Source organism: Aspergillus alliaceus (genome assembly GCF_009176365.1).
Source record: "Aspergillus alliaceus strain CBS 536.65 unplaced genomic scaffold BDW43scaffold_30, whole genome shotgun sequence".
In the NCBI taxonomy this organism is placed as follows: Eukaryota; Fungi; Ascomycota; class Eurotiomycetes; order Eurotiales; family Aspergillaceae; genus Aspergillus; species Aspergillus alliaceus.
Genome location: NW_022474713.1, coordinates 153965 through 167769, shown reverse-complemented (window position 1 = coordinate 167769; position 13805 = coordinate 153965). Strand labels below are relative to the sequence as shown.

The 13805-nt window shown below is 51.1% G+C and overlaps 3 protein-coding genes across 3 annotated transcripts; 2 read left to right on the top strand and 1 right to left on the bottom strand.

The window, feature by feature from the left end:
• Positions 1-1178: 1178 nt before the first annotated feature.
• BDW43DRAFT_124777 (putative serine/threonine protein kinase) lies at positions 1179-3834 on the top strand. The gene has a single exon (XM_032038111.1). The coding sequence runs from the start codon at positions 1712-1714 to the stop codon at positions 3608-3610; it is 1899 nt and encodes a 632-aa protein (XP_031898921.1). The 5' UTR covers positions 1179-1711; the 3' UTR covers positions 3611-3834.
• Positions 3835-4859: 1025 nt separating this feature from the next.
• BDW43DRAFT_301229 (Sad1/UNC domain protein) lies at positions 4860-10976 on the top strand (the record flags this gene model as incomplete). The annotated part of the gene is made up of 8 exons (XM_032045010.1): positions 4860-7366; position 7636; positions 8207-8280; positions 8342-8431; positions 8471-8474; positions 9532-9777; positions 9888-10100; positions 10170-10976. 8 exons carry the CDS (start codon positions 4860-4862, stop codon positions 10974-10976), a joined length of 3942 nt encoding a protein of 1313 aa, XP_031898920.1.
• Positions 10977-11091: 115 nt separating this feature from the next.
• BDW43DRAFT_124749 (ribosome biogenesis GTPase LSG1) lies at positions 11092-13437 on the bottom strand. Its single transcript, XM_032038110.1, has one exon. It carries the CDS (start codon positions 13324-13326, stop codon positions 11329-11331), a length of 1998 nt encoding a protein of 665 aa, XP_031898919.1. The 5' UTR covers positions 13327-13437; the 3' UTR covers positions 11092-11328.
• Between the last annotated feature and the right edge of the window lie 368 nt (positions 13438-13805).

Here is a 13805-nt window from a genome sequence, read left to right as displayed (position 1 = left end):
AGTCTAGCCGCGTCTTCTTCGACCTGCATCCATCGAGTTGGTGGGCCGACGGAGATCGCACGTATCGTTACCACGAGGACCAATGTTTGGGGTCCCTACTGTGGCAGTAACCCGTACTCTTCTTGTTGGGGATGCGGTATCGGTATGGTAACGGTCTGCCGTCATTGGCTGATCGGACTCCACTTGAACGGCCAGTCAGCAGAGCACTCCGTCAGGTTCTCGTTCGTTCGCCCAGTTTCTGGGAGTCCCCTCCACCTCCAAAAAGGTTCCGACTGCCGGTCCCCATTTGACTGACTGTTTCGCCCCTCTGCTATATCCGCGACCTCCTTATCCATCATCCCTATCGCTCCTGCTAACTTGATCCGCTTTCCCTCCCCCATCCTTGACTCACTCACCTCACCTCACCTCACCTATCTACCTACCTACCATCTTCCTCTTTCCTTCTTCTCTTCTTCTCTCCCTCCTATCATCCGTCTTTCCTCGACTCCCACTTTCCATTTGCACATTACTCCTTCTCCGCTTCTGCAAACTAACTCAGCTTCTCCTCGCCACCCGTTATCGCCAATCTCCAGCGTTTTCTTGAACGCCGTACTCCCCTCGTCGTTGCAACACAAGACAGATATTAGGTTAAAAGGCATCAGCATCACGTCCTAATTCGATCTATTGCCCAAATCTTTGTCTCGCAGTCCAATCCGACTCCATATAGTAGTGCCATTTGTCTTCTGCCCTGGCCCTTCCGAACACCTTGGGTGACTCATCTCCAGCCAACGTGTAAGGTCACTTCGGACCCACGACTCTGCCATCCGCCGACCGAAGTCCTGCTACGTTTCCTCTTGCATACATTGAGACTACGTGTGAGGGTGTCAACTTGCAAGGTTCAGACGAATTAGTTGTCCAGGACTCCACCGTTCGCAACCTGGGCCGGTTGCTGGTATTCGGTTCTTCAATTCGCCCAACTTAGGGAAATTCGAAGACGCCTAGTACCAGTTGTCCTGAGCCTCAGCGCCTCGTATATATCAATCTCTTGCCAATCCAGGACTACTTCTTCGTCACTCAGCCAACCTATGATTTTATAGCGTCATACCTTCATCTCGATCCCTCCTTGCACCCCCTGAGTCACGACCGTCCTTCAGCCTGGTGTTCGAAGGTTTCTATAATAACGACAATTGTTTATACATCTGGCATTTACGATATTACGCAGCGTTCTTGATTTGACCTCTACCTTCTTCTTTGCTTCCGTTTCTCGTCACTTTTGATTCGTCTTCTCGTCCAACCGCTGGACGTCGTCTTTCTCTCTTCAACACACTCTCTTTATCGCCATACTTAGTTGACCTCGGCTTTCGCCCTTATTACTGAAACGATAGACAGATGAACCCATAACGGTCTCTACCAATTTCCTATCTTTGTCAATTTCCTTTGGGTTTTTCTTTGACCCACGCTTACTCGTCTACACTCCATTTCCTTTTGTTCTATCCGCACTTCATCGTTATATGAGCTTTTAAACCGATAATCCGTTGTTCGATCATCTCATACTCCAATCCTCCTTTTCTTTTGATCTCTTGGTTTCTCGGCGGTCAAGGTTTTCGTTGGGCCGACATTACATTTTTGATACTTGGTTCGCATCGTTTTCGCTTTTCCATCTTCGTCGCCCACACGCTTTACCGAAATCTCATCTTGTTTCGACGGACATCATCTCGACTATATCTCAACCATGTGCTTCAATAATAGCTTCGTGGAGGGCCAGCTCCTGGATGGGCGCTTCCGCACCGTTGCTCCCTTGAACCATGGCTCCTTCGGCATGGTCTTCCTGGCATATGACACAAAGACTGGTGACGATGTTGCCATCAAATGTATGGTTAAGGGCTCTGGTCCGGTTGCATTTGATGATCGCTTCGATGAGCTCCTCTGCCATCGACGTCTCGGGTATCACCCGAACATCGTCAACCTGATCCATTCCTTCGAGACGGACACCCACATGTACCTCGTCTTGGAGTACTGCGCGAATGGTGATCTCTATGAGGCCATCAGACTCAACCGTGGTCCCTTGGAAACCGAACATGTGCGAGATTTCATGTTGCAATTGGTGAGCGCTGTCGAATTCATGCACGCAAATGGCCTGTATCATCGTGATATCAAACCGGAGAATATCTTCTTGATGCAGGATGGTTGCATGAAACTGGGCGACCTAGGGTTGGCAACTCGCGAGGCCTGGTGCTATGAGGCGTGCGTTGGAAGCGATCGGTATATGGCGCCTGAGCAGTATGATCCATCTACCACGGGTTACTCTCCGGCCAAGGCCGATATCTGGGCGGTTGGCATTTGCTTGTTGAATGTCCTCTTTGCTCGGAACCCCTTTGCCACCCCGACCGAATCAGATATCTTGTTCGCCGACTATGTTCGGGACCGACAGTCTCTCTTCGATATCTTCCCGAACATGTCTCAAGATACTTTCGAGATCTTGCGTAATGCACTGGCCATCGATCCAGACAAGCGCTCGCTTGCTGGTATCCGCGATATGATCATCCGGACCGTTACTTTCACCACTGATGACGAGGCACTCGACGACTTCTGTACTGATGACCGCGATGTGGTACCCGCCAGCGCCAACCGTGAGCCTCTTCGCACACCTTCGATCCAGAGCCCGTTTATCAACCAAGGCGACTCGTTCCCGTGGGCCAAGGCCTTACACTCTAGTCCGCCCCAGGACATTCGTCGGCTCTCAGCTATTCCTGACGACAGCTACGAAGAAGATCTTTTCCCTCCATCTGAGACGGCTGGCACTTCCTGGTTCTCTGTTCATCAGGGCACTCCGTCCATGGAATCGGTGACGGAGTCTGCTTTGGGTGACTCCTATCGGTCAACGGCTTTTAGAAAGGTCGAGCCCCGGTTCCCGCCTCTCTCGGATCCGGTGCAGATCACAGGGTCTTTGCCGAGTCAAACCTCCAAGCCTCTGCCTTCTCTTTCCATGGTCTTTGGTAAAAAGCAGGACGAACAAATCTCGAAGAGCTGGAGTGACCTGTGGGATGAGGATGAGGAATTGGAAAATGAGGACATTGCGTTCCAGCAGCGACGCGAGCAAAATTCTCGTAGCTGGAGCCATGACAGCAGTACCCCCGAACTCGTTGGTCCTTCAAACCTCCTTAAGGAGGCCGAAAGCTCCTCGATTTTCACGGTTCCCTTGGAAGAAAAGGCAGTGTCCGGCGCTGAGGGCCGTGCTATTCCTGTGAAACCTCTCCATGACGAGCCTACCACATCAAAGTCAGCCCCCACCTCTCCGCAAAGCTCTTCCAAGAAGTCGACCCTCGATAAATGGGCCGCTTTGGGTGACCGCAGAAGAAATTACAAACCGGCCGAGGCGTCGCTCGGACAGAAGAAATTCTTGAGCAACATGGCTTGGCGGAAGGACTGGGGTCTGGGCTCTTCAGGATTTGACTACGGATCCTGGGCTAAGAAGGATACAATCATCTCCCCAGAACGCCGCCGGCGTCCGTTCCTGGAGAAGGGGTGGCGTCGCGATGTCATGGAACCTTCAAAGCCCGCTACCGGCTATGATGGAAGCATTGATGAGGACCTTGACCTCATTGGTGGCTGGCATGACCTTCACCTGTAATCGGAAAACCTGCCATTGCTCTCCCCTGCGCTTCGTGTCCCTCCCATCCTGTTGGCCTATATAATCTAATCACGGAACGACCAAGAAACTACCGACTACTTCGTCTTTTTTTTTTCTCTTTCTTTTTTGCTCTTTGCTTTTCCAAACAAACTCTGCTGCATTTCTCCACTCCGTCGTGTTACGCCGAGGGCTCGCGGTGGCACGGCTTTATTACTCTTGCACTTATAGACACTCTGTGTGACATTCAATCGGCCCATCTGTTTGTTTCTTTTTTAGTAAGTCTTGTATAATATAACTATCGGTGGCGGCAAGCGGTTCAAAAGTGACTCATCAACTGGCATTCGGGAGGCTTTTGGGGAAGTTTGACGCTTGATTCATTTTGCTATCTTTTCTTTCAACTTTCAAACTGTTCGATTATTACATTTCTCAGCAAAATGGTTCAATGTGATGGAGATGGTACGGCGGCGCCGAGGCAGCAGCAATGACGATATGACGGGGAAGGGCAGTCACACTTCCATTCTATGGGCGTGCGCTCTTCAACAACTAAACCGAGAAAAGAAAGCCTACGAGAGATGTCTTTCTGCACCCATTCCCCTGTCTGACCCAGACGGATGATGTACTGGACTGGATTCTTTGTACTGTAGTTTACCTGGGATGGCGGGATGGGTGTGAAGTGGACAATTATCTACATACTGAAGGAAATACAAAGCCAAAAGTGATTCTCGTGGACCTATTCGTCTCAAACGTAGTCAATGCCATTGTAGGGAGTGGAATAATAGGTTTAGTAGAAGTATTAGTAAATTACTACGTACCGGTGAATGATCGGCAGTAACGCGATTTAATTAAAGGCGGTCACGAGCGTTGTGGACAGACCGCCGCTGCGGAGAAACCACTTTTTCATACCTTCTTCACTCTGCCGCGATCCCTTTTTTTATTTTATTTTATTTTACTTTCTTTGTTCATTTTGAACTTTCATCATCGATTCGCTCATTGTTTGAATTAAACTACATGGTAGTTTGCATCCTGGGGGCCATTGACAGTTGTCCCCTTTCTGTCCTGAACAAATACTAAACGCCGATAAGCTCGAAACATTTTTGCCTTCCTCTGCCCTCAATTCACGACAAGAAATTGTCGCCGTTTGTGAGATCGTTTGGACAATGTATCCGCAATCTGTCACTGGTATAGCCAACTAACGCTGTGACCCGTCTGTCGTACCGTCGGAAAGACGAAAAGACCTCAAGTGTGCGCGATGCTGGTCCCCACCTGGGCAACCGCGACATGGACGTCTTTGACGACGGCTTTGATTTTAGCAAGGGCCCAAGGCGCTGCGGCCGAGAGTAGGCAACCGATATGCCTGGCGAGGCACTGGAGCGAGGTGGAGGGTGAGTTTATTCAGTGGCCCATCTGTATCGAAACCAGATGGGAGCGAACTTCCTCAAGGATCAATCAGGATGTGGTCCGACCCCCTGACCAGGCCGTTTCCGAGACCATCCCCGAGGGGCAGTCGATCGGAACTGCGACTCCTGCATCTGATAGACAACCCGACCATGAGCTTGACACTGAGTCTCCGCTCGATAATGCGAACTTCCTCTCGTTCGAAGATTGGAAAAAACAAAACTTGGCCAAGGTGGGCCAGTCGGCTGAGAACGTGCGTGGAAACAGACACGTGGGCGGGAAGGAGGGCCGACGCAGGCCTACGGGAATCAATAATGCGCTTGACTCGTTGGGAGAGGATGTTGAGATCGAGCTTGACTTTGGGGGATTTGGCGCTGATGCGTCCGAGGCGGCGAAGCCTACATCTTGGGGGTCGGGTATACCTACAGCGGCCATCAAGGGTGCGGGCACCGAGGTTGGTACAGGAGATGTAGAGTCCTCTGTTTCTAGAGATCTTCGAAAGGCTGCCCCCCGTGGGAAAGACGCCGGAACGACATGCAAAGAACGGTTCAACTACGCGTCGTTTGATTGTGCAGCCACGGTGCTCAAGACAAATCCCGAATGTAAAGGTTCATCGTCTGTATTAGTCGAGAACAAGGACAGTTATATGCTCAACGAGTGCCGCGCAAAGAACAAATTCCTGATCCTCGAGTTGTGCGATGACATTTTAGTTGATACTGTTGTTCTTGCGAACTACGAATTCTTTAGCTCTATATTCCATACCTTCCGCGTGAGCGTTGCCGATCGGTATCCGGCTAAGGTCGACCAATGGAAGGAGCTGGGTGTCTACGAAGCGCGGAACACCCGCGAGATCCAAGCCTTTGCGGTGGAGAATCCGCTGATTTGGGCTAGGTATCTGAAGATCGAGTTTCTAACGCACTACGGGAATGAATTCTACTGCCCTCTTAGCCTGGTTAGGGTACATGGAACCACCATGTTGGAAGAATACAAGCACGATGGCGACGTTAATCGTGGTGATGAGGAGGCCGCCGAGGAGTCGCTAGAGCCCAGTCCCCTGCCTGTCGACGTAGGGGTGAAAGACCCCGCGCAGCCACCAGTTGCTGTGCCGGTGCCTGATGATTCTACTAACGAGACAAGCATCGCCCTAGAGAAGCAGGGACTCTGCTCACACCCCGGAATAGAAGCTGTAAGACTCCTACAGCAGGGCCCTTCTCCGACAGTCGATGTTTGCGATAGACGTGCGATACCGACTGAGGTCGATCCTGATGAGGCAAGATTATCGGTCGAGAGCCGCTCAGAGGCAAAGGAAGAAGCTACCCCGAGTACGGAATCTCCTGCATCTTTCTCTCGGGCTGAACCATCAGCCAAGGGACCTGTAGGCGACCAGAAAGCCACTGGGCCTGCCGGTGCGAGTCCAGACTCGGCCTCTTTTACGGTAGTAACTACAGAAACGGCCTCACAGGATGCGGTAAATGAGTCCGACGTCAAATCGGCCACTTCCTCGAAGGAAGAGTCTAGTATACCGTCGGAGTCGGTACGTCCTTCGGGGACGCAACCCCCTCCTTCGAACCCTACCACCCAAGAGTCTTTCTTCAAGTCTGTCAACAAGAGGTTGCAGATGCTGGAGTCGAACTCAACCCTATCCCTACTGTATATCGAGGAACAGTCGCGGATCCTTCGAGATGCTTTCAACAAGGTTGAGAAACGCCAGCTGGCTAAGACATCTACGTTCTTAGAGAATTTGAACGTCACCGTCTTGAACGAGTTGCGGCAGTTCCGTGAACAATACGACCAGGTCTGGAAAAGCGTTGCCCTAGAGTTTGAGCACCAGCGAATCCAGTACCATCAAGAGATCCACTCGATTAGTGCACAGCTCGGTGTACTTGCTGATGAGCTAGTGTTCCAGAAGCGAGTGTCTGTGATCCAAAGCATCATGATTCTCTTCTGCTTCGCTCTTGTTCTCTTCTCTCGTGTCCCGGTGAGCACGTACATTGATATTCCTCGCGTACAGAATATGATGGCCCGATCCTATAGCCTGCGATCATCATCGCCGATCTTGGGCTCTCCGTCAGTGAGCCCGAGTTCGACGCGACCCACGTCATCGTATCGAGGTACGACGCACCATCGGCGGAATATCTCAGAAGACTCGCAGGAAGAACCGCTGAGTCCGACCATCGCATATTCCCCGCCGACACCTGCGTCGGATCCGTCCAGCCCCGAGGAGGCAGACAAGGGGGCGAATCCATCGCTGGACACTCCCCACATGCCGGACCTGGCACCGCCACATTTCCGATCGCTCAGCAGCCCACCAGTACTCGATACAGCCGATGAGGAAGCCCAGAGTGAAGAGAGTCCTAGGTCGTATGAATCACGGGGATCATCGGAATTCGAATCTCCCACTCTAATAGAGAGCTCTGGACCGATTCCCGTGTGCAGCAGTGGTATGCGGCAAGAGAGATGAGCATACAATCCAGCCACGTTTATTTTTTACTCCACAATAGTCGTCTTACGCCAGGCCACGTCAACCTGATGACTGTCATGCCCGGTGTTTACTTACTGACGTCACACAGAGAGGTGGTCTCATCAATTGCTTTAGATCATTCCTTGGCTGACAGCTGGCCTGCTGCCAGGGTTTGTCTCTAGGTTGACCGGGAGATACCCAACCATTACCACTGAGGAATTTGTCTCTTGAATTAAGTTTCTTCTCCCGCTTGAATATTAGTGTAATTGTGATAGGAGGAACACGTTCATACGAGTTGTATCATAGGAGACTAAAGAGGGTGTATATGTGTATTATCTGGCGATGGATGGATTAGTAAAGAGTTAGAACCAACCATAATGATGCTAGTGAATGAATGAATGAATTGATGAATTAGTTAATTGAATATAAAAAATAATTGATGAAGAATGAAGAAGTTGACAATTCGGGGAGGTAAAAATTCTGGTGGTTGCCATGACAACAATCAACAAACGCGGCTTTTTCTTTTCTTCCACTTCTGATCCACCTTCAAATCTCCAAGTTCAACCTCACTGAACTCATTCTGATTCCACCGCAAGAACCTCACTTCAGCCTCCCCATTCACAAGAGAAGAAAGAAATAATACAATCCACACAAACAAAATGGAGTCTCCTTCGCATCCTTTGACTGATCGCTCCACCAACACTCATCTGGTCAACACTGAGAAGGCCAACGAGCTCAAGGCGGCCCCCGCGAAGATCAACTCGATGGACTACCATCGTCAGGTGCTGCAAGGAAAGCTGGAGAGTGGAGACAAGTAAGTCAAGTGAACTGAATTCATCGTACCGAAGAGGGTCGAATACTAACGGGGAATCCAGGCAACAAACCAGTTATGTATCGCCCTCAGACGACATTATGAGCCCTTGCTCCAAGAAGTTGAGTGACCTGAAGGGCAAGCGCTTCAAGAAGTAAGTGCATACCCACATTCACTTCCACGTCTGCGCTAGGGCGGTATTACCGTGGGCATGGCGTGATCTCCTCGGATGCGATATGCTGACATGGATGTCCTTCCCTGCAGTGTCGGCAAGCCCCAATCACTATTCGCCAAACTGGGCAAGAAGAACTTCGAGCAGTCAGCTGCGAGCCATAATGCCAACACCGACGCCGAGATGCAGAAGTAGCCGACGTCCAAGGGTAGTCTTGTCCTGGGGGTAATGATTCTCAGATCCCCTTACGTCCCATGCGCAGGCCGCATGGGGTCTTTTGGACGATACTTGGATATGATTGTCGATTGGTTCTCACTCTACCTGGTGTTGCTGGACTGGTTCTTGGCCTTTTTTCTTTTCTGGTTTTGAAATTTTTTTTCCTTTTGTGTTTTGGGACAATTGGGGTTTTGGGTTACAAGGGTCTTGGGATGGCTTGGGACTACCCTATCATTGTTACGGTCATAATTTGTTTTAATTGATGGATGAAAACCAATGAAATGCGATGTTATTGATGAATAGCATGACTCCTGAGAGAGGAGAAGAGAAGGGCCTAGTTCGTCTATAGAAGGGTGAATGAAGGATGGTTGTTGTCCTTCTCCGAGGCTTTATCTTTCCTTCTACTCTTCAATGCTCATGACTCCTGTTGATGTAAATGCTATGGATATTAAGACTTCTCTTCATTTTGGCTCTTTGTTCTTATCTGGTAGGGCTAGACATCAATGATTAGTTATTGTATGGCATTTGCAGTGCATTTGAGTTTGAGCCGAGGTCCATCCTCGGCATCTTTTCTCCACAGCTTCTCCGCAGTTCGCAGCTCGTATGATGAGCTTCTATTTATTCGTAATCCCTCCTGCCACACTCTGCCTTACTATCTGGATCAACTACTTACTCCCTTCCTCTCACCTCAATTAAATTAATGCACACAACTGAATAAACATGTCGGCCTCCACACGAATTCCCTCGATCGCCCAACCGTTCGTCAGCGAACGGGCCAAGAAGACCCTCGACCTGGTATATATCATCTCCCCTCCTCCAACTATCCTCCGTTCAACCCTAAACTTACCCCCGCAATTGATATATAGGTCGAACAATTCGTCGAAAAAGAATGTATCCCCGCCGAAAAGGTCTTCCAGGCCCAACTCGGCGAAGGCGGCCAGCGATGGAGCACTTATCCACCCATCATCGAGTCCCTCAAGACCAAGGCGCGCCAACAAGGCCTGTGGAATATGTTCCTACCCAAGAACCACTACTCCCAGGGCGCTGGGTTCACCAATCTTGAATACGGTCTGATGGCCGAATATCTGGGCAAGAGCAAGTTGGCGTCGGAGGTATGCACCCATCCCTCAGCTACCATTCCTTCTCTAGCCTTCTTCTACCAGCGAACATTGGCCAACTTGGATAAGAAAGAGACGCTGACAAGCGAGGATGTGCACTATAGGCTACCAACAACGCCGCCCCAGACACAGGCAACATGGAAGTCCTCGCCAAGTACGGCAACGAAGCCCAAAAGCAGCAGTGGCTAGCACCCTTGCTAGACGGCCAGATCCGCTCAGCCTTCCTCATGACAGAGCCCGAGGTAGCCTCAAGTGACGCCACAAACATTCAGCTGAACATTCGCCGCGAAGGAAACGAATACGTCCTCAACGGATCGGTTTGTCTCCCTCATCCCCTCGCATACAACTCCCACACCAAAGAATAACTAATAGCTAACCAACCGCAGAAATGGTGGTCCTCCGGCGCAGGCGACCCCCGCTGCAAAATCTACCTCGTAATGGGCAAAACTGACACTACAAACAAAGACCCCTACCGCCAACAATCCGTCATCCTAGTCCCAGCCGACACCCCCGGAATTACCGTGCACCGGATGCTCTCCGTCTACGGCTACGACGACGCCCCACACGGCCACGGCCACATCGGCTTCAAGGACGTGCGCGTCCCCGTCTCCAACATGGTGCTGGGCGAAGGCCGCGGGTTCGAAATCATCCAGGGCCGTCTGGGCCCAGGCCGCATCCACCACGCGATGCGGGCGATCGGGGCAGCCGAGAAGGCGCTGGAATGGCTCATTGCGCGGATCAACGACGACCGCAAGCAGACCTTCGGGAAGAATCTGTCGGCGCACGGCGTCATCCTGGAATGGGTTGCCAAGTCGCGGATTGAGATCGACGCAGCGAGACTGATTGTGCTTAATGCTGCGATTAAGATCGATCAAGGCGATGCGAAGTCTGCGTTGAAGGAGATTGCCCAGGCCAAGGTGTTGGTACCGCAGACTGCATTGGCGGTTATTGATCGTGCGGTGCAGGCGTACGGTGCTGCGGGTGTGTGTCAGGATACGCCGTTGGCGAATCTGTGGGCGATGACTCGGACGTTGCGGATTGCGGATGGGCCGGATGAGGTGCATTTGCAGCAGTTGGGTAAGAGGGAGAACCGCGCTCGCAAGGATGCCATTATTGAGAAGTTGAATTGGCAGAAGGCGGAGGGCGAGCGGTTGTTGGCGGCCAGTGGGTTGAAGCTCAAGAGTCATTTGTAATTTGGGGAGGCTGTGTCTCGTAGCTCGTACTTGTTTTTATTTGGATAGGGACAAACCATCACTACTCTGCATGTATGGTTTGAATAAATTACATTTGTCTTAAGGAAGAATGTCATGGTAAGAATTTGATTTGATTTAAACGGTCATGATTCATGAACATCAACACCAACCCTACATATATACGGAATGTCATCATAAAGGGCGAAGAAACAAAAAAGGTCAAACCGAGATCATGATAACTTTTCTTAAATGCAACGAACAGAAAACACAGAAAAAGGGGGTAAATGCAAGTACTCATTCATCAACCACAGGCAACATTAACCCACTCGCCCGCGAGTCAGATAGAAATGAATCAATAATCATCGTCCTCAGCCGCCACGCGCTTCTTCTTCGCCTGCTTCTTGTTGCCCTTGAAATGCTTCTTCGAGCTGCCGCCGCGCACTTCGGACACGTCGATACCGCGTTCTAGGGCAACCATCAGTCGCTCCCTACGACCGGTCAGCTGCTTGCGCATTTCCTGGCCTTGGTTGGTGTACTGGGAGTTGAAGGGAAGGGTGAGACGGCCGGCGGAGCCTTTCGACCCGTCGCCGAAGAAGCCCGTGTCGAGGTTGCGGGAGCGGACGCCTCCCACCGGTTTCTTAGGACCGGATAGGGAAAGGATATCGGCGTCGATGCCCTCCTCGGTCATTTGTTCGGCCAGCATCGCTTTGGCGATCTGTTCTTGGCGTCTAGCGGGGAGATGTGCCACGTCGTAGAGTTCGGCGTTGAACTCATGTGGGTCGATGGGAGCTTCGCCCTCTGGGACTGGGGGTGGGTGGCAGAAGATGATTTTACCGTTGACGTAGTCCTTCAGGATGTAACGGGCTGCGCGGGACTCGTCGGGCTGGCCCAAACCTTGGGTAGAGAAACCACGGGCGCGGGCATAGGCTCGGAGAAGCTCGCTGCCGGTAGGGGTACCCGTGCCACCTTCTTCGATGGGACGAGTCAAGATCTTGACTCCGTAGACGTTCTCGAGGAAATGTTGTGGAACACGCTGAGCAATGATAGTTGCTGGGCCGGTGAATTCCCGCTGCTGGTCGATGGGAAGCACACCGTTGACAACCAGGTCTGCCTTGGTCGTCGCGAAGTTGGGGAACACAAGACCGGGACAATCGCAGAGCATGATCTCTGGCGAGAGATATAGGGTCTGGAAATGCTTCGTCTTACCGGGTGTGGCGGACACCGAAACCTTCTTGGCTCCGAGGAGGGCGTTGATTGTGCTGGATTTACCGACGTTAGGGTAACCGACAAGACCAATGACGGTCTTCTGCTTTCTTGGGTGCTCTGGGTCGTCATTTTCAGGGAGGGTGTCGGGGCTGTTGGAAAGGAAGAGCTCTTCTAATTCTTCGACGTCAAGAATTTCGGTTCTCCGAGGTTTGCTCGAGCCAGGAAGTTCCAATCCACCGTCATGCTCCTCTTGCGGGCTTTCGGTCGATTGAGTTGACTGTTCCTCAATAGTCGTTTCGGCCAGTTTCTCCGCAACCTCTTCATCTTCACTCTCACTTGATTGTTCCAAAAGTTGAGCCTCAATTTTCTCCTTCGCTAGGTGAGCTGAGAAGAACCGGAAATTGATGTTGTTGCGCTCGAAATAGTCCGCCCAGGCCTCTCGTTGCTTCTCAGTCAACATATCTGCCTTGTTGACGAGTAGAAGATTCCTCTTCTTGGGGTTAATCTCCTTCACATATGCCTCCAGATCCTCCGACCGGAAATGTAACGGGTTTCGAGCGTCGACAATCTGCACGACTAGATCCGACCGTTCAATGACACGCCAAAGCTGTCTCCAAACTTCCAAGTTCCGTTCAAACGGCGTCATCAAAATATCATGATTCTCCTGAAGTTCAGCCAGTCCTCTGCGCCAATTTAAGAAACTCTCTCTCTCCATCAGCTCCAGCTGTTGCCGCGTTGTCGACTGATCCCACTTCGGCCGTCTCGGAACGGTCAGTCGCCCTTTATTCTTCTGATGTTTCTTAACAGCTGACCTCTCCTCTGATGCGGAAAGAAGGTAAGGGTTCTTCTGATCGGCATGGATGATCTTCACGTTGTTCATCTTCTCGGCAGTGAAATCGGTGCCCGCCAGTTCAGCAGTACTCAGGAACTCATCCAGTGCGGCTTGTTCGGTGATACTGCGCATCTTCACCCAGGAGGCTTCTTCCTTTGCATTGGTGACATAGGTCTCTCCATTCATATCCTTCCGTACGACGGCCTGATTGTGAGAGGCTTTCTTCATGTTCGACGCCTTTCCTTTCCCGAAGCGATCGTTCATGAGGCTGTTACCCAGCCCCACGGAATTTTTGGACTTTGCGAGAACCATGGTGACTGTGGGGGAATAATACGCGACTACAGTACACCGGGAATGAGAAAGGACCTTCCGATGGGGGGAGTGGAAGGAAAATGAAGGGTTGAGAGAGAAAGGAAGGAGAGGGGATGGAGGGGAGAGGCAAAGAGAATTAATAATTTTGATGGATTTGGCGATGCTCCCTCACCCAATCAGGAATGCCCCGCGGATAAGATAAGAGCGGCTGACTCAGCCACACTTCTTCCATGATGTATGACAGCACATAGCATAGTAGACTCTACGGAGTAGAATTGCTTTTCAATTGACATAGGGATTGTGAAATACTTCAGTTTATTGTACAGTGTACTCTATATCCGTAACCAGCCTACATGTTCTCCTCATCGCTGCCTGAGGACCAAAACATTGGGCACGCCGATAAGCCCCTCACGTGATGCTATCACATCCCACTTTGACGGATTTTTTTGCTCCCAAGGTCCATACAAATTCAATATAAT

Bases quoted from the DNA above. Each gene is read 5' to 3' on its own strand.
- BDW43DRAFT_124777 (XM_032038111.1), top strand. From the start codon at position 1,712: ATGTGCTTCAATAATAGCTTCGTGGAGGGCCAGCTCCTGGATGGGCGC.
- BDW43DRAFT_124749 (XM_032038110.1), bottom strand. From the start codon at position 13,326: ATGGTTCTCGCAAAGTCCAAAAATTCCGTGGGGCTGGGTAACAGCCTC.